The sequence below is a fragment of the Mesoplodon bidens genome, assembly GCF_964165515.1.
Source record: "Mesoplodon bidens genome assembly, chromosome: 7".
Classification (NCBI taxonomy): Eukaryota; Metazoa; Chordata; class Mammalia; order Artiodactyla; family Ziphiidae; genus Mesoplodon; species Mesoplodon bidens.
This window is the reverse complement of record NC_138164.1, coordinates 55,719,405-55,739,185: the sequence shown is the minus strand read 5'-3', so window position 1 is coordinate 55,739,185 and position 19,781 is coordinate 55,719,405. Positions and strand designations below refer to the sequence as shown.

The 19,781-nt window shown below is 47.7% G+C and overlaps 1 protein-coding gene across 5 annotated transcripts in view; it reads right to left on the bottom strand.

Annotated features, from left to right (window-relative positions):
• TRIM66 (tripartite motif containing 66) overlaps positions 1 to 19,781 on the bottom strand; it is a 59,890-nt gene that overhangs the window by 23,170 nt on the left and 16,939 nt on the right. For all 5 annotated transcript variants that reach the window (XM_081241290.1, XM_081241289.1, XM_081241291.1 and 2 more), the window contains 9 exons: positions 13,941 to 14,045; positions 12,327 to 12,474; positions 11,288 to 11,420; positions 10,843 to 10,959; positions 8,816 to 8,930; positions 8,132 to 8,278; positions 5,823 to 5,940; positions 3,531 to 4,405; positions 2,024 to 2,185 (listed from right to left, as the gene is read on the bottom strand). In XM_081241290.1, coding sequence (XP_081097416.1) covers positions 2,024 to 2,185; positions 3,531 to 4,405; positions 5,823 to 5,940; positions 8,132 to 8,278; positions 8,816 to 8,930; positions 10,843 to 10,959; positions 11,288 to 11,420; positions 12,327 to 12,474; positions 13,941 to 13,949 — 1,824 coding nt within the window. In that variant the 5' untranslated portion in view covers positions 13,950 to 14,045. The remainder of the gene's footprint in view (positions 1 to 2,023; positions 2,186 to 3,530; positions 4,406 to 5,822; positions 5,941 to 8,131; positions 8,279 to 8,815; positions 8,931 to 10,842; positions 10,960 to 11,287; positions 11,421 to 12,326; positions 12,475 to 13,940; positions 14,046 to 19,781) is intronic.

Sequence of the window (19,781 nt, the reverse complement as noted above, 5' to 3'; positions counted from 1 at the left end):
TTCCCATTGCCAGTCAGACTCCAAGCCCAAAAGCTCCTGTGATCTGATCTCTAGAAGTTCGTACTGCCTGATCATTCCCATCATTACCTGATTTCACTCAGCTTCTCCTATGTCTCCTCTGTACTCTTTTGGTCTCTCTCACTACAACTAAAGTGACCTTTCTAAAATTTAATTCAAACCATGTCCCTCCCCACTAGAAATCCTTCATTCACGCCTCACAACCCCCAAGACTGAATCCCAACTCCAGAGCATAATTTACAAGGCCTTCCAACCACTCTGGTTTCAATCACTCCCATTCTCCAGTACATCTCATGTTCCTACCGAGCCAAGTCATCTGAAACCCCCTAAGTACCCCAGGCTTTCTCTCACTTCTGGACCTCCTCCTTGCCATTCCCTTTGACTATTTATTCTAGCCTTTCCCCCATCCCTCCTTCGCCAGCCTAACTTCTCCTCCTTCAAATCTCAGCTTAAAACCATGTCCTCTAGGAAGTCTGTGAAGAGTCCCTCCTCCCAGAGTTAGGTGCTCCTTCTATACGCCCCAATGACTATCACAGCACTTTATCATACTTCACTGTTGTTGCTTGTTTAACTCTCTCTCCCACTAGAATATAAGCTCCAGTGTGAGACTCTTATTCACCAATGTGTGTCTGACACCTAGAAAAATACTTGGCATATAATAGGAGATGAACATATATTTTTTGAACATTGAGTGAATACATAAATGGGTGGATAGATGGATGGTTGGATGGATAGGTATCGACCCCAGGTGTAAGAATGTAAACCACTAAGAGCCACAAAGGACCAATTGACAGCATCTCTATGGCTTCTAGGCCAGACAATTTTCAAAAGGATAGGGCAGGATGGGCATAGACAAAAAGCCATCAGTACCAGAGGCCTGCCCAGACTTCAAGGGATTTCCAAGTTAACACTTCATTTTTGCCATCTCTTACTTTTTAAAATTCTCTTCTCAAGTATCACTGAGTTAGACTGATCTAAGACATATATGGCAATGGTGCTGCTGGGAGAAACATGATGATGGGTAGGTACACAGAACAACTAGTGGAACTGGAGTTGTATAGCCTAAGGGATGCTGCAGGACCGAGGGTGCAGGCTGGAAGGATAGAGAATAGCTGACAGAGTTTCAGGTACAGGGCTGAGTGGAAGTACCAGGAAGGTTGAGGGGACTAGACCAGAAAAGGCAATTGGATAAGTGAACAGGGCCAAGGAACACATGGAGGGCTGATGGGAAGGCATGGCACAGCACTGAGCTTCCAGCTAGGAGGATGACCAGGGTAGGGATGGAGGGCAGGGGTTAGAGTAGGACAGCTGAGGAGTTGTGGGATTCTGGGTTATTGCCATGAACGCTTCCACCAGCAGGGAGGTAGATGGACAGGAAGGGCTCCAACAGCTTATCTCCAAGAGATCCCAGTGCCCCTAGATGCTCAGCTACCTCTGCAGGATATCCCTGTAGAGCACTCACCCAATAAATTCCATTAATCCAAAGTCTAAGGCCAACGAACTTTGGATTGTGGGACCACATAAAACATTTTCCCCCTTTTCATTCATTGCAGGCAGGAGAAAGTTCAGGCTTTGGATTCTCATTTTAAATAAACCTTAGCCCTATTATGTACTAGCTGTAGGACCTGGATCTCAGTTTCCTTAGCCATAAAATTGGGGTGCCCACCTCACAGTACTGTTGGGAAGGTTAAGTGAAATCACCCTGTGAAGCACCATGCACAGTTCTAGGTACAGAGTGAGTGTTCAATAAGTTGGCTTTCTTTCCCTTTCCCCTTCCTCTCTAAATGAAGCTCAGTTGCTCCCATTTTTAGTGTATGTGGGTGGAAATGGGGTAGAGGAGGACCTTGCAGACTCATTAGGACAGAAGGCATGAGTCAGGGCTGTGTAACATCCAGGGATGGAACAGGGACACTCCTCCCCCCACCCAATCATCCTCATCCAGGCCCCTGGGGTCTTGACTGGCAGTGGGTCCCGTATGGTCAGCGAAAGCAGGCTCCGTTAGTACCTTTCTCACCACATTCGGCGAGGAGTGCTGGATGGCGCTGTCCAGTGGGGGAACACTGTGAGGAGTTTCTTCCCCAGATGCCTGGGGTAAGTTAGCAGCAGTATTCTTGTCAAGAGGGAGAATTGGCTTTGGGCCTTCAGATGCTGGGGACTCATCTGTAGCCTGGAGAAGAAAATAAGAACTTGGGTGGGTTTTACCGCAAAGAGTAGCAGCAGCAGCAAAGGCTAATGCCCACCCTGCACTGCCCGTTGTTACCACCTACACATTGTGAACTGCTTGAAATTTTTTCAGAAAGAAAGATAGTCTTATCTAAATTCTTCCTAATATGACAATCTTAGGATAGAACCCAAACCAAGAATTATGAGCTAACTCTGTCATATTCACCTTAGCAATCATAACAGTTTTGACTTACATTTAAAGAGTTCATGGTCCTCTATAAACCCTAGACCCTTCTCTGCCATCATAAGGATTATTCCATATCCCCTCAAAGGAACTGAGCCTCAGAGGAAGACATTTGAAGCATGATCTGAAGCTGTCAGTGCTGAAGCATAAATGTGAGGCCTTATATTTTGTAATAAAGTAAAAGTCTGTAGAGCTGCTTTGAAGATATAAATGTGGTTACATGTTTAAAGGAAAACCACTATGAAAAAAGTGAGAGAGGAGGAGGAAGGGGCTGGAACGGGAAGCTCTGGGAACAAAGAAAAGCAAGAGTTAAGGATGAAGATGTGGAGTGCTGCAAAAATCCCAGAGGCACAAACTGCACCTCTTCAATTGTCTCTTAGCTGAGAAAAGAGAGCAGCAGCCTTCATAATCCCCCTAGGGAGAGAACAAGGCCTCCTCTGTGGCATTTCAGAGCCTGGATCCAAGTCTTGGATCTACCACTCAACGTTTTATGATCTCTAGGCAAACTGCTTGCCCTCTCTGACCTCCACTTCTGCACCTAGAAAAACAGATGGTAATGCCTACATAACAACATTGTTGATAGGACAAATGACATAGTGTATATAAAACATTCCTAGCTTAGTAGGCTTGGAATGAACTCTAAGTCTCTATCTGTTCAGTGTTATGAAGTTGCTGCCCACCAGCATGTAGGGCACACCCTCAATGCCCTTCCCCCTGTCTGGGATACACAAGTTACAGCAAGGCAAGTGAGGTTACAAAGGTTAAGAGACAGCCTCCCTTCTGCCCTGGCACTAGCTAGAGTCCAGCACAGCTCAGGAAGTTCCATTCATGGACAAGGTGCCTAGTGTCACCCAGGAGGACAGCGCTAAGCCAGGCCACTCTGGACAGTATCAAGCCCAGATCTATGTTGGGGCTAAGTACTGTGTTCTCTGGAGCTTTCCTGAGATGGGAGGTGGAGCCCGGCGCAGTCTTGAATTGTGAGGGCTGAGTTCAAGGCCACCCTAAAATGAAGAAACTGTGCTCTTGTGCCCCCCTGTGACTGGGAGGCTGTGTTTCCTGCACTGTCCTAGGGAGAGTATGTGTTCCAGGCCACCCTGAGGCTTACCAGCACTGTGTCCTCCTGGCTCTGGGACTGGACGGGCGCCGGCTGCCTCACAATGTAGTTGATCTGCCCCACGATGGTTTGCTGAAGATGCTGAGGCGATTTGGCCTGACTCAGCTGCAGGCTGGGCTGTTGAGCCTGAAGGAGAAGCTCCAGGTCCTTCTGCATTTCCTCCAGCTCAAACTTGTGGTGCATTATGTCCACATTCTTGGAACAGGCAGGCCCAGGAGGGCTCTCGTGCTGACTAGAAGCCAGATGCTGAGATGGAGGGAGAGGTGGGGGTGGCTGCTGTTGGGGCGGAGGTGGCGGCTGCTGCTGAAAGTGGCTGAGCTTCAGCTTCTGGTGGTGGCCCAACTGCACCTGGACAGAGGGTGTCTGAAAGGTGGGCGGGGCATGGGCTCCTTGCTGAACATCCTGTGGGGGGACGATGCACACGGGCTGGGAAGTCAGCTGCTGCCCCAGCCGCTGGGATGTGCTCTCTTGCTCTGCAGGGGGCTGGGTTTCCAGCCAGGGTTGAAGTAGCTTTGGTGGATGAGGACGGCAGGGCAGTTCTTTTTCCCTGGGCAGCAGTGGGGAGCACTGCAGTGACCTCAGCTGTTGGGGCACCGTGTCAGAGGGCTGCCTAAAGCTGTGGGCTGGGTGTATGCTGGGAGGCGGGACCTGGCCTTTGACGGAGGGTGAGACTGGGGAGCAGTGGGAGCAGCACACAGAGGAGGAGCACAGTGCTGGAGGCTGGAACTTGCGTGAGGGATGGTTGAGAGTCTCCTGCTGAGCCCCTGGGGACTGGTGGCTTTGATAAAAAGATGATGGTCCCTGTAGGCTTCCATAAGCAGGAGTATCTGCCGGGGACAGTTGTCCACCCTCAGTAGTTATACAGCCTAAAAATTCAGAATAGGTAGTGTTTCCAAAGGTAATCTGCAGTTGTTCCCCCTCTGCTACCTCCCACTCCTGGGACCGAAGGATAGCATTCAAAAAAACTTGTACCAGATGCAGAGATTAAGAAATTCAACCCCTGATCCCCAAGACTCAGTCTAGAATGCTTCCAGCAATTGGACCTATATAGACCTGCTTTTGGGGCCTGGGACACTTAGATATTAGCTCAGCTTTTACCAGATGCTCAGTCCTGACTCTGTTTGTATCTCACTAGAGAAACCACGGGCTCCCTCAAAGAGCACCTACTTCTTTTTTAACAGAATAGCCCAAGACAGACTCAGACCAAAAAAAAATCAACACTGGGGAAGAAGAAGGAGTGTGCTGGAAAGTGGCAAAGGAGATTCATCCCCAGGACAAATGAGCAAGTCTTCAAATATGGTTCTGGGGAACTGTGTGTTGGGCAAGTAGGATGGAAGAGAGTGGGGAAGCTCTGACACCAGGGTCAATGCCAGGTGCCAGTGCTGCGGACTGAGGCCCCTGGGCCCTCATGTGTGAGTAGATGATATCTATTGCTGTTTCAGGCTAACGGCTCCTTCAGCTCATCTGAGGCTTATTTAGGGGAAGACCAAGTGTCTTGAGGGCAGGAGGTGTGTTTTATTCACCTTTGGTCACTTGGTGGCCAGGGTGGGGCCTGACTCAGAGCAGGTGCTCACCAAAGGTCTGTTGAATTAAATCAAAAGGGTAAGGGAAGCAAAAAATAAACCTAAATATATCATTTATCACTCTGTTAAGTTCAAAACACTTTCACTGAGAATAACAGCCCGGATGAAGGTAGCAGTTGGCCATTAGTTTAACAAACCTACCATTAGGTTGTCAACACAGGCACAACTTCAAGTTGTCTACATTCTGCCTAAAGACTGAATGCCAGCAAGTTATTGCAGCAGGGAAGAAAAATGCACAAGGTCATGAATTATCTGCTTATATCTCAACTCCAAAGGACATGTGTGACACTGTTTGTCTCCTCTCTGTGTCGCTGAAATACCTCTGTTTGTGCCCACACACATGTGCACTGCCATACAGCTTTCTGGAGAGTAGGGCCACTGTCTTGTCTCCTCTTCTAGCAATGAAAACAAGGGAACAGGGACATTCATGCAGAATAGGAAGCTCAGATCTCAACTGGTCCTGTTACAAAAGTCCTGTATTGCCATTGCTATTTAAGCTATCAACTCTCCCCACCCCCACGCCAACCCTACCCTCATCACCCCCAGTCATTCAGGTTTGCTGAATGACTCCATGACCACCGGCAGTCTCAGGAAGTGCTTTCTCTTGGGCATAGGCTGATCTACCCAGTAAGCTAAGCAGATGGTCTATATGTGTTCTTAGCAATCATGCACAGGCCCACAGAGTAGGCCCTGGGCTCACCAAGGGAAGCCAGCTGCTTGGTCCAGAAGTTAGGCTCCCAAGTGAATCTGATACTCCAAGGGGAACCAGGATCTGTGTTACAATTGGTCTCCAGCAATCGCTGCATCTGAAACACAATCTGACAACAGCACCAAAGGTCATTTCTTTGGGCATCTTGTGCCTGAATGACAACGTCCTCTCCCTCACTCTTTGGACAAGTTGAAGGCCAAAGTCATGGCTGTTTAGCCTGTGGTCCTCCCCCATATGCTTGCTTATTTCCTTACACCTTAGTATCTTCACATTCCTCTGCTTTCCCCCACCCCTACTGACCCCTTCTTCTTACTGAGGCTTATGGAAAGCCTACATTCTTATCTCTTCCAGGCCTCAAATGATTTTAATTCTCCCTCAGAATATCACTTGCCTGGCAGCCTCTCAAGAGTGTTCCTTTCATTCTACCATAATCTCACATGAAAAGCCAATGGGGGCAGACATTGTTTGAGTTCCCCATAGCTGTCCTTCCATCCACTTGTAAAACTCCATTACATCCTAGTCAACGGCCCTCTTCCTCCCTCATCCCTTTCATCTATCTCCTACCACTAACTCTCCCATTTATCTAGGACTTTGGCAAGTATCCAACTACCCTGACAACATCTAGTTAACCAATGTCCTAATCAACATCTTGGTCTCTTACGTCCTTGATCTCTTTAATGTAAATCACCTTCACCTCTCTCTTCAGTTCACTCACCATATCTAGACCATTTTCATCATCTAGAACCATTCTACCTATGAGACCTTAAACTCCAACAACCTACCCCCTGATCATAAACAGCTCTCACTCTTTCTGAGCAAGCTCTTCAGCCTCATTGGACTCCCCAAGCCCTGCTCCCTCAGTCCATAGGGCTGTCCCAGCTTCCCCATCATTTTCAGTAACAATGTCACTAGTGCCCTAGTTCCCTTCCCATCCCCAATGTCTGACCTTGGGTCAATCCAGCCATCCCAAAGCCATGTTATCTGGGGTTGCTACACTGATCATTACCCTCAGGGGTACCCTTCAGTCCTTCTTCTTGTCACTTCCTATCTTGTCAGCTTCCTCTTCCATGGTCCTTAATGACTATCTAAAATTTTTACTTCTCTCCTCAATGTCATTTACCCAATGCCTAACCCTCTCATTATCACCTCCTACTTCACAGAGGGTGAAAAAACCCATAAAAGACAAATTCCCTCAAACTTGTATCCCTCCTATCTCCAAACTTAACTACATTATATTGTCACCTTCCTGTCCTCCCATCTCAGAGGAAAGGAGTGCCTCTTGTTTAAGGTCAACCAGTTCACTGTAGATCCCACTTCTTTCTGCCCTTCCAGTATGCTTCCTCTACCACACGTCTCTTCTACCTTCAACCACTTCTCCCAAATAAACATGTGCAAATGTCTTTCTTACTTTAAAAAAGTATTCCAACCCTGTCTCCTTCTCAAGCTGCCTTCTTACTTCCCTTCTTTTCACTTCTGTCTCTACTTCCTCACCTCCCATCCTCAGCTTCCTCATTCTAGCTTTTGACCCTTCTACTTTGTGGGACTGTCTTTCAAAAAAGATTACTAGGGACCTCCTGATTCCCAGATCTCAAGGCTTCGCTTCACTCCTCATGCCCTTTCACCTATGTAGCAATGATAACATTGATTACTTAAAATTTGAAACTCTGTTAATTTCTGTGCACCACACTCTCCTATTTCTCCTCTCACCTCTGATGCTTGCTTCTCATCTCTTTCACTCATCTTCTTCCTCTATGTGAAAATGACGGCATTTCCCTGGGCCCCAGATTTGTTCTTCTCTTCTTCCTTCACACACTCTTCCAATATCATTGATATCCCAGTGACTCCCACATCTCTCTCTCTCTCTAACCCTGACTTTTCTTCTGATTTCCGGACCCATCTATCAAAACAGATTTGGGATAGCTCCCTTTAGATGCCCTATAGGCACCTTCGCTTCAACATATCCAAATATAAACCCCATCAACATCCTTCAAAATTCTTGCTTCTTTTCCTGGGGATCACCACCCTCCCAAGCCCAACACTTCAATGCCATCCTCAACTCCTCCTTTCCTCTTAGGCCCCATTTAAACCCAAATAACTTCCTATGGAATGTTCAGCACACTGCTAGTATTAATGTCTGGATCCATGACCTAAGACAGAACTACAGAACTTCCCAGCTGAGTTGCTTGGAGGAAGGCAGGTCTATTCCAGCACCTGGGTCCTTTGCACTGTGGGGTTTGGTCAAAGATGGTTTTCACTTACTAACCCAAAGTCAGTGATTGAGGAGTGGGAGTTCTTCTTACCAGCTCTTTGCTGAAAAGGAAAGGGATGCTGGTTTTGCTGCAGACAGCCCAATTAATGAAATTCTGCACATGCTCAAATTGACGGTTGAGAACCATGATGCTCTGTAACTGCTGCTCCAGCTTCCGCTTCCTTTCATTAGTAATGCCCTGGTTATGAAGAGAGAAGACAGAGTCCCTGATCCTGTTCTTGGACTGCAGGCCACATGCTTGGGAATTCTGGTGGTCTGTGTGTATCAGTGTAAACACAGATGGAATCAGATGAAACTGCACCCCTGAGAGGACATGGGCTGCTGAGGGATGTAGGGAGGGAGGGAGGGAGGGAGACAGGGTAGGTAGATTTTATAGTACAAACATGGAATGGCTAATAAATGAATGAGAAAATGAATGAATGTCTGCATCTCTTGGGCATAGCTTGTTTCATGTCTCTTTCAAGGTTATAACCCTGCATAGTCCGGAAAGGCAGTTGCCTTACTGCCACAGCATTAATGGGAGTTTGATCTGATTCTCTAGCCCTTAATGAGCCAACTTCCCAAAATTAGACTGGACATTTTAAGATACAAGGAGCTATGGAAACTACACATCTGAATTCTAGCCCAGGCATCTCTGAGCCCTGAGACAAGGTTGATATGTGCCTGGTTTCTGCCCCAGGGAGAGAACAGAACCCATCCATCTGCTCACATATACCTCCAGCTCCTCTATGAGCCCATTGGCCTGTTTGTTCAGCTCGTTCATCAGAACCATCTTGGCCATTTTGATCTGGTTTTCCACCTTCCTGTGCTGATGCTTCACCTCAAAAATCCTGTAAACAACAGGATGAGACAGAGCATGGTGAGCCCTTCCCCCCAGGCCTATGAGGGCCTACAGACAGCAAATGTAAGCGCCTACAGTGTGGAGGCTGCCTACTGAGATCAGGGCCCACCAGGTACCAAATGTAAAGAAACAAGAACCTTCCTCCACCACCCATCCCACTCTTTGTACAACCCAGACCACTTGATCTAAGTGGGACAATGGCCCAAAGTTCAACGCAGTTTTCTATAGGTGAACTGCAGGGCCACGCCCAGGTCAACCCAGTAGCTCACCAGTTCACACAGCACTAGAGGCAGGACAGAGAGAGTGAGTACAGATATGACTTCATGTAATCTGTTGTTTTATTAAAAGGGGGAACACTCCACTAAACAGCATCATGCAGTAAAAAGAGCATAGGTAGAGACAGAAAGTAGACTAATGGTTGCCAAGGGCTGAGGATGTTGCACGGTGAATGGGGAGTGACTACTAATGTGTATGGGGTTTCTTTTTAGGGTGATAAAAAGGGTCTTTCAAAAGTAGACAGTAGGGGACTTCCCTGGTGGCACAGTGGTTAAGACTCCACCTGCCAATGCAGGGGACAAGGGTTCGAGCCCTGACCCAGGAAGATCCCACATGCCGCGGAGCAACTAAGCCCGTGCACCACAACTACTGAGCCCGTGCGCCTAGAGCCTGTGCTCTGCAACAAGAGAAGCCACCGCAATGAGAAGCCCACACACCACAACAAAGAGTAGCCCCCCCTTGCCGCAACTAGAGAAAGCCCACGCGCAGCAATGAAGACCCAACACAGCTAAAAATAAATAAATAAATAAATTTATATATTAAAAAAAAAACATAGACAGTAATAATGGTTGTATAGCCCTATGAATATGCAAAAAAAACCCTCACTGAATTGTACATTTTAAAAGGGCAATTTTATGGTATATAAATTATATATAAAGTCATTAAAGCCATTTAAAAAAGCCATTAAGGGCTTCCCTAGTGGCGCAGCGGTTAAGAATCCGCCTGCCAGTGCAGGGGACACAGGTTCGAGCCCTGGTCCGGGAAGGTCCCACATGCCGCGGAGCAACTAAGCCCGTGCGCCACAACTACTGAGCCTGTGCTCTGGAGCCCGTGCTCCGCAACAAGAGAAGCCACCACAATGAAGAGTAGCCCCTGCCTGCCGCAACTAGAGAAAGCCCGCCTGTAGCAACAAAGACCCAACACAGCCAAAAATAAATAAAAATAAAATAAATAAACTTTTAAAAAAGCCATTAAAAAAAAACAAACATGGGCTTTGAAGCCACATAGACCTAGCTTCCAAACCCAGCTCAGTCTCTGACTAGCTGTGTGATCTCAGACGAGTCACCTAACCTCTCTGAACCTTAGCCTCCTCATCAGCAGAATGGAGATAACCCCAACTCAAAGAATTATAAGAATTGATCAAAATGATGCATGCATGATGCCCAATCCAGTGCCTGTCGTGATGATCTCTCAGTACATACTTACTTCTCTTTCCACAGAAAATACGGATGATTTCATGTCATGTGTAGGTTTATATGGAAAACACTGGGAAAGGGGTGATAAAGGGTAGATTGCCACTGACTTGTACCCACATGATAAGCAGCACTCTCGTCCCCCGTATCTACCCTGTGCCCTTGTTCTTAAGCACCTATCTTTGGCTAGTGCATGGCCATTTCCAGAAGGCATGTACTTTAGCCCAGGCTCACCGTGATCATCCTGACCTAGCTTGGCCCCATTCACCAAGTGATGACCCAAAACCCCCTCCTTGGCCCTGAGACCTCTAAGGCCAGGACATACGCCAATGTCTGCATGTCTTCCTCATAAGTACTCCATTCTAGTACTGTGACCCAGGATGAGAGGGAACAGAGCATTTCCAGTGCTGGCAAGGGGCTAGCCGATGTTACCTGTCCTCAATTTGCTTTGCAGATGCCTGTAGACTACATTTCTTATGGGCCACCTGTGTAGTCACACTTTCCAGAAGCATCCTCTGGTTTTGCAAAACTTCTTCAAGATGTCTACACCTAGAGTAGGAGGCAGAGAAAAAGCTGAGGAGGACTGAGTCTTATTCTGAGCACACCAGCCAAGTGAGAATCCCCACAGTGCATTGTCTCAGCCAGGTCCGTGGAGGCTGGGGTTACATGTAGTGAGTCAGAGACTCTTGGCCCTTCAGGCCTTCTCCAGAGAAAGCCCACAACAGGAACAGGGAAAAACTTCAGCCCAGGGGCTGAAGGTTGGCTTGAGCAGGGAGAGGATTGGGAGAGGATTTTGATGTACTGGGAGCGCAGCGCTCTCATAGGTAGAGAGTCCAGAGCCCTCCCAGTTCCCCTTTGGGCAGCCAGCCGGCCCCACCTGTGCTCTTTGTGTTCCACCATGAGGCAGCTATGGCATGTGAGCACATCACAGGTCTCGCAGAATAGCTTGAGCACTTCCTGTGTGTGTAGAGGACAGTACAAGGCGAAGTCTCCAGAACCAGCATTCACTCCTGCCAGAGAAGATGGAGAAAGTAGGCTTCTCTAGCTCAGGAAAACCCCTTAGTTTAAGTCCCACTGAGCATCCCTCAGCCCTCTATGGACACGGAAGACACAGAGCTTGGAGGGAAGGTGGTGCAAAGTAAGAGAGGCCTCTCTCTGGGCCAGTGAGGCTCCAGGAACACAAGGAGGAAGGCAGGCTTAGACTGGCTGGATTTGCCCAGCTGTCCAGAAATACCTGGCCATCAAGCCCCAGGCATCCCACCACCTGGTGGGCCTGAGGAAGGTGCTTGCTACCTGCTGCACACGGATCTCCTGCAGAATAGTGAGTCCTCCAAAACTCAACCTAAATCTCCTCATTAACCAGCATTCTGTTATGGTGAGGCTGAACCAAGCTACCCAACCTTGCCAGGCTCCAGGCCAGATCACATGGGTCATGAACTTTGGTTCCTGTCTGACGAAGGTAAAACCCTTCTCACAGTTCAAGGGCCTTGAGAAAAGACTTTCAAGAAGACTGTCACTTAAAACAGATGGTGCTGGATGGATAAATGGACAAACCGTGATCCAGGCTGCTGAATTAATCAAGTAACTAAACAGAAGTGAGGGCTGCTTGCTTGAAACAGAGGTGAAAGATAGGGAACTCAATTAGCTTCCACGGTAATTCGAGACTATTCCTCCCTGCACCCCCTCACCCACCCTCACCCACGCCCCGGCTGCCCCCCCAAGCAGGGAGAGCCTAGAGTGAGCTTACACTGTGATGTGACTCTGCAGGGGACAGCTTTCCTTCAGGAAAGGCTCTGAGACCACCCCTACCCTCACCCCCAGCAGGAAAACGTGGTCAGAGAGCTATTCTCCAAAGATTCTATGGTTCGCTACTACTTAAGGGCATGTGAGCTAGTGGAGAGGGCGAGGAGTGATACCTGGAGATCCCTTCTGGGTCCGGGGAAAGGGTGGGCCCCCAGGGGCAGGGCCATGCCGGTGCTCCTCCGTGCAGGAGCTGCACAGCCAGCGGTTGCAGTAGGTACAGAGGATGTGTGCCGCCCTCTTCTCCTTGCACTCGGAGCAGTTCTAGAGGTAGAGAGTTCTGGAATTACTGACAGTATCTTCATCATTTGGGCCTGCTTTTATGAGTGGTAAATACTCTAGGGACTGGGGTCCTGCAGGGCTGTTCCTCCACTATTTTGGAGTGCAGTCAATTCTGGAGAGCTGCCTGGGAGTGACATGCAGGGGCATGTGAGGGAAAGCACCCTTTGTGACTAAGAGTACTGCCCTCAGGAGCTATTCACACAAGTCCTGTGCTGAAGCTGAGGATACGCAGATGAATAAGGCAAGGATCTGCTCTCAAGGTACACACAGCCTGGACGGGGTGGCAGACATTCAGTAGGTAATGCTGTGATGAAAGGACGCACCAAGTGCTAAGGAAGCAAAGCGAGGTTTCCAGGAGTTCCATCTAGGAGTGGCCAGGAAAGGTTCCATAAAGAGGTGACATTTCAGTTGGATATTGAATGACAAGTAGAAGTTCACCAGGCAGACAAGGGAGGAAAATGGAAAGCACAGGCGAAAGCAAAAACTTCAATGTGCCTATGGAGAGGAAGAAGCTGCAGCTATATGAGTACACAAAAAGATGATCATATACAGCTAGGAAAAAGTAAGATGGACCAACTCTCAGAGCTGTGTTTCCACTGCTGGGGCTTGCCAGGACCAAGAGTCCCTAGCCTTCTTCTAGTACAAATGTTCATTCATTTGGTCAGCAAATATCATGCAGGGCTGATATAAAAGGTAGAGAAGAAGAAAAATTAGTCTGTCTGTGCCTGAATAATACAGGCCACCAAACTGATGTGGATTCTGACAGCTTTGTCCTCACACTGGGATCTGACAAACCCACAGCAAGAAAAAGGAAAAAGAGGAGAAATACAAGTTTTACTAACCAAACTATGAAGTCCTTGAGGGTAGAGACATGGGTCTCTGTCTTCCTAGCACCCAGAACAGGCCCTGGCATATCAGACATTCAGTAAGAATTTAATACAGGTGCAAGTAAGTAAAATGGCAAATGAATAAAATGTAGTGGGCAAGGATAACCCAGTGGAGAAAGGAACAGAAGGGATACCAGTCAGTAAGTGATGTGAAATTTCAGAAACTCAGGCATTAGTCGTTAAATATAAGCATAATTGATGAACCCATTTAATCCAGGCTGGTGCATGAGTTTCAACTCAGTGTGCCGGGGTGGGTGGAGGGTGGGGAATAAAAGCTTAGTACCCACAGTTTTCAGTAAGAGCTATAAGAGAGAGAAAACACCCCAATTTTGCTTCCCCAACCGAAACATTTTGGTTCTCTTCTGAATAGAAGTATGGATGGATGGATAGATGGATGGATGGATGGATGGATGGATGGATGGATGGATGGATGGATGATTAGGCAAACTGGTGGAAGGGTAACAAGTCAGATGGAGTGATGGGTGGCCAGACAGACTTATGGACAGGGGTCCCACAGATTTCTGAACAGGATCAGCTGTTTCTTTGCTTGTCCTGACTTACCCTGGCCATCTTGGATTGCTCAGAAGAAAAGCACTGCAGCAAAAAAATGTTCAGTTACATCCCTGGTAAGGTATACTCGCTTACACCCAGGACAGGAGATGAGCTCTGGGAGAAGGTGGGAAAGACAGCAAAGTCAGGGCAACATTGCAGATAATACATAACATAGGACCTAGACACAAGGCTTTCTAATACACAACACCAAGGTATGTACCAATACCACTTGTGCCAAAATGAAGTATGTTTGATGCCATAGCCTGCACTTACCATCTAGGTACTCTGGACATGACCATCCAATTTGCGGCCTGCCCTACAGAACTCCCACATCCTCATCTTCGCCTGATCCTACATCCCTTTCCTCCCTACAAGCCATGTTACTACAGGCCCAACCCTGCTCCAGTTCTGATAATCAGGTGCCTTCCTGCTGCTCCCACTCTGCATTCCACAGTCCTGAGAGCCTAGTTCCCACTACTGGCTAAGTTCAAAGGCGTCAGTTTAGCCCAGGGCACAGCTCCAGCCATTTACATTACTCTGTAGTAGAATTACTTTAAAGATCTCAAAGCTAGAGCTTCCAAGAAGGTTCTAGCCAGAGAAAGGCAAGGACTCCCTGCCTGCTCATCTAGGGGTATTCTTCTCTTGTTACAACCAATACCAATTGGTCTGCCTCTGGGGCTCAAAGAGGTTTTGCTGGGCCTTCTCCACCCAGTCCATGTTGGGTGCACCACATATACGTATGTTTCACCCGTGAACATGAACATCTTGTCCTACTCCCCTCTCCCCAGAGAAATGCAGCAGTCTCCAACACATTCATCAGCATGGTGGACTCCTGAACTATATAAGCAGCATGACACTGCCACCCTGGAGATTGTAGTACTTCAGGTCCACCCCACTGGCACTCAGCCCACTGGGTACAATGAGATGAGCTTCCTGAGGAGGGCCAGGTGCCTGCGCCCAGGGATGAGGACAACCTGAAAAGGGGCTGGCTATGCCAGTGCATGCAGCAATAACCACCACAGTCTTCTCTGCCCCATATCACCAAAATGATACAATGGCAGTTGCTCTAGACTTGCAGGCAAACAAACTTAAGCCCAAACACCAGGTCTACCACTCAGCGACCTTGGTTGGGCAAGTCACTTAATCTCACTTAACTCCTCTGTGCCCCAGTTTCTTCATATGTAAAATAGAAAGGAAAAACAAGAGTTGCTATGAGGACTGAATTAAACAATACTTGAGAATTCACGTCATCCTCCATGAATGTTGACTTTGAATTCAAAAGATTTCTCCTATCCCATTCATCGTAGGGCAATAACCTCAATTATCAACTCTCCCAGGTGATGAAAGTCAGATAGTCTGAGAGGGAGATTGAAAAAGTGGTCACAAATTCTCCTCCTCCCTGTGTCCATGCCTTGCAATCCTATCCATTAAAAGTGGAGTCTTCTCTATCCTTTGAAGCTAGGCTGCCCTTGTAACCTGCTTTGGCCAACAGAATGCAGCAAAAATGACACTGAGTAAGTTCTAAGCCTAGACCTCAAGTGGCTTTATGACTCTGCCCTCGCTCTCAGAACTCTAAGTCTACCACGTGAACAACCCCAGGTTAGACTGCTGGAAGATGAGAAACCATGTGGAGAGAGGCCTCAGTTGTCTCAGGTGTCCCACCTGCAGCCGTCACAAACCAGGTAGCCCCAACTGACCCACCAGCTGAACAGAGACATGGGTAAGCACAGCAGAGATTAGCCCAGCCCAGCCCAGCCCAGAAGAACTACCCAGAGCATCCCAGCCCAAACCCTCAACCTGTAGAATCATAAATAAAGCTTGGTTGTTGTTTTAACCACTAAGTTTTGGAGTGGTTTTTTATGCAGCAAAAGATAACTGATATATTCGGGAAAAATCAAAATCTACAAAATCATGCAAAATAATATTTTAATACTCTTCTTTCCCCCACCTACCACTCCGTTCCCCCGCCCCCAAAAAAACCCTCCCCTAGCCTCCACAGAGCCATGGACTTTAACGACAGAACTGGATCTGCAATCTCCTAGATACTCTCCTGCCTGTCAAGAACAGCGGCCAGTGGTGGAGAAGGATGCTCTCTACAGGTGGCATCATCCAGGGGCATCACGTGACTGTCCCTCCCTACCACCTGGCTGCCCAGGGAAGATCCTCCTCATCTATTCCCAGGTCAGAAATGCTGTTCTAATTGTTGAAAATAATTTCCACAAGGTTTCCAACTCCCTGGTACCAGATGCTCAAACATTTGTCATAGTCATACAGCCTCATTATCATCATGAGAAAGAGAGAAATAACTGAATAGATCAGACAAGGCCTCATCACACATCCTGTACCTCCCCTGGCCTTAAAGACCAAAATCCTCAGCTTGTCACTCAAGGCCCTTTCCGAGTTGGCCTTAACTCTCTCTAGTCTCATCTCTAGCTTCACCTGCCACACACCCTATGTCCTTGCCATGCTAAATACCTCTGCTATCCCTAAGTGCACCAAACCTCTGCATAACTCTATGTTTGTGAAAGTGCTGTTCCCTCTCCCTAAAATACTCTTTCTTGCTGCCCCACTCCTTTTCAGATAAACTCCTATTCATCCTTCCAAACCTGTTCAAATGTTCCACCTTTGAGAAGCAGGGTTGATTTCCCTTAGGAAGAGTTAATTATTCCCTCTTCAGGGTTCCCACAGCACCCTGAACATCCTTCTAGTAAAACAAATATCACATTGCATTTTAACTATCTGTTCATATGTCTACATACAAAAATAATCCACAATTGATACTAAAAGATATTGCATGATTTTTATGTTTCTTGTGGGTTTGAGTATTCCAAGTGTGTTCCTTGTGCTCACAGACAATGAAAGTAGTCAAAAGCCATTTGGAGGTTTTCGGGGTGGTGGAAAAAAACAGCCCAGGAAAATAAAGGAATCAGGTCTGATCCAGAGCAGAGGTGTGGGGCTTGGGAAAGGCTGTGAACTGGGAGATGTGGGTTCCAGGCCCAGGACTGTCACTAACTGTGCAACCTTAGGTAAGCGACCCCTTTTCTCTGAACTGTACTTTCTACATCCTTAAATGAGGGGAATGGGAATAGAAGGGAAGTAAGGATTATCCAACCCTCCTCCTCTGCCTACTGCAACCAGGCTTCAGAAATATTCCCCTGGGCAAGATGGGAAGGGACAGACAGCCACCCTTGTCAGCAAGTCAGGGACAGGCTTGTGGCTGAGGGAGGCCTGGATCTAAGACCTCCTCCAGTCTAAACAGGGGCTGCTGTAGCAGACAGCAGGGCTGGAGAACCGTGGCGGTGATACACACAGGTACCAGGGCGACTGTGGGGACCAAAGTGGACACAGAGGACATGGGCTCTCTTTGTGTCACAACTTTTGCCCAGAAATTCTTATCTTCCCTCAGAAGGTCCCTAACCCCCATCGAGCTGTGTCAACCTTGAGCTCTTTGTTTTTATAAAGAGGATTCCCCATTTTTCAATGAGGATACCAAAACAAAGTTTTTTTAGACAGTTAGAATACATGAACTCTTAGGGCTGTGGATATATATAAAATGGCCAAACATCAACTTACAATATTTAACATTAATTTAGTTTTTAATACATATTTAAATCACATATTACATAAAATATTATTTAGATATATTGCTTTTTTCTTTCTACTTGAATTATTCAAGCAACAGCATTGAGCTTGTATTTCATACAGAGGAACAACAATTCTGAGAAATGCAGGATCAGGGCCCAGGGGCCACACAACCATCCCCAAAGGGAGTGGGCTTCTGCTTCCAGAATGAAGAACACACAGGCACCAGAGGTTCTCTGAAAACTGAAGATGTTCAATCCATCTGTCACAAGAGTGAGCACTTCTGGTCCCTGGGAGGTATGGGACAAATTATTCTTTTACCACCACTCCCTATATCAGGCACTTTACATGTCTTATATAATCGTCAAACCATCTCTTAGAGGTAGGCATTGTCCCCATTTCATAGTTGGATAGACTGAGGCTCCAAGAAGTTGTCACCTACCAAAGATCATAGAAAGCAGAGGCAGAACTATAACTGGAGCCCAACCAAGTCTGTCCACCTCTAAAACTCAGCCCTGTCCACTATGCTATACTCCTCTCTAATTCAAGTGTAAATAAACAAGATAATTTTATTTTAATTAACTAAATGATTTGATTTTAAGTAAAATATTCCATAATAATGATCAGACTCTAATGATGACCTGGACCCAGCTTTGAACTTGGAATCGAGAAGGAGCTGGAAGCCAGCCCCAGCTATGCTTAAAGTTTTAAGAAATATGATCTTCGAGAAAAGGCAAATGAAGCAGAGTTTTTCTGCCTAGAAAAAATAAATCTGGGGGCAGTTTCATTCTACAGATCAGTGGTTCTCAAACTCTGTTACATATTTGAATCATATGAGGTACTTTTAAACATCCTGATGTCCAGTCCATATCCCATATCAATTAAATCAGAGTTTCAGGAGGTAGGAGCCAGGCATCAGTATTTTTAAAAATTCCCCAGGTGAGGGGACTCCCTGGTGGTGCAGTGGTTGAGAGTCCGCCTGCCAGTGCAGGGGACACGGGTTCGGGCCCTGGCCCGGGAGTACCCCACATGCTGCGGAGCGGCTGAGCCCACGCACCGCAGCTGCTGAGCCCGCATGCCTAGAGCCCGGGCTTTACAAGAGAAGCCACCGCAATGAGGGCCCCCCGTACCTGTTCGCTGCCACTAGAGAAAGCCCACGCCCAGCAATGAGGACCCAACGCAACCATAAATAAATACATAAATAAATTTATTTAAAAAAAAAAAAAGAATTCCCCAGGTGACTACAATGTACAACCAAGTTTGAGGACCAGTGCCAAAGAGAGAGAACCCCTTTCCCCTGTGGCTGAGCCGGATAGATCTGCCCCCTGTATCATGCAGCTGAGAAAGGCAAGCTCACCCAGTTTTAAAGAGGCTCCAACAAGTTAAGGAAGACTCCGAATGCAGCCGTCATGTATTTCCCCTCTGGCAGAGAAGAGAAAAGGGCAGATGCCCAACAGACAGAAGGGTGTCCTGATACCTAGGTACCCTGGGGGTTGGTGGGGAATTGGAGGACACCTTTTGCGTCCCCTAACTCCCAGCTTCACTGAAGGACCCATGAGTGGGCTTAGGGTGCAGCCTGAGGTTTGGCGCTACGACGACTGCTGCTGGGGCCTAGAGAGTGTGCTGACCCCAGGACGTAGTGAGGCAGCAAGGGGGGTGGGCCAAGACTAGGTAGTCCACCCTCAGACATGAACGGCAGTGCCAAGGCAACCTGGGCATGGGGCTGGGGTGGGAGAGGAGTCCCAAGGAGGTCTCAGAAAACTAGCATGGGTCAGCTCAGCCCACCAGGTCGGGACACATGCACGTAAGCCCGAGCTCAGTGCTAAGCAACGCTCTGAGGGTTAAAAGGCCCTTCATTCTAGAGCTCTTGTCCAGGGCTCCGTGAAACTTTGCCGCTGGGGCCCAAGCTCTGACTCCAATAGAGCAGTGGTATAATCTGGAGGAGACTGATGCTCCACTGCCCGCTCTCACCTGTAGAACCAAAGCTGGACAAACCCAGCTTCCAGACCTAGCTTTTTCCACTGTTCATCTACCCAGTTCCCTCATCATAAAGATGGTGACACAGAGGCCCAGAAAGAGGGAGGGACATAGCTAAAAACCACAGATCCTTGTAAATCACAGGTGGCACCTTGAACCACTGAGTAGTCCCTGATTACCTCTGTCAGGGGTATGCCTCTATCGGACATTATGCAAGGAGAAAAACCACTGCAGTTATAGTCTCTGGCAGGCTGGCCATCCTCACTAACCATTCCTGCCCTCCCACCCAAG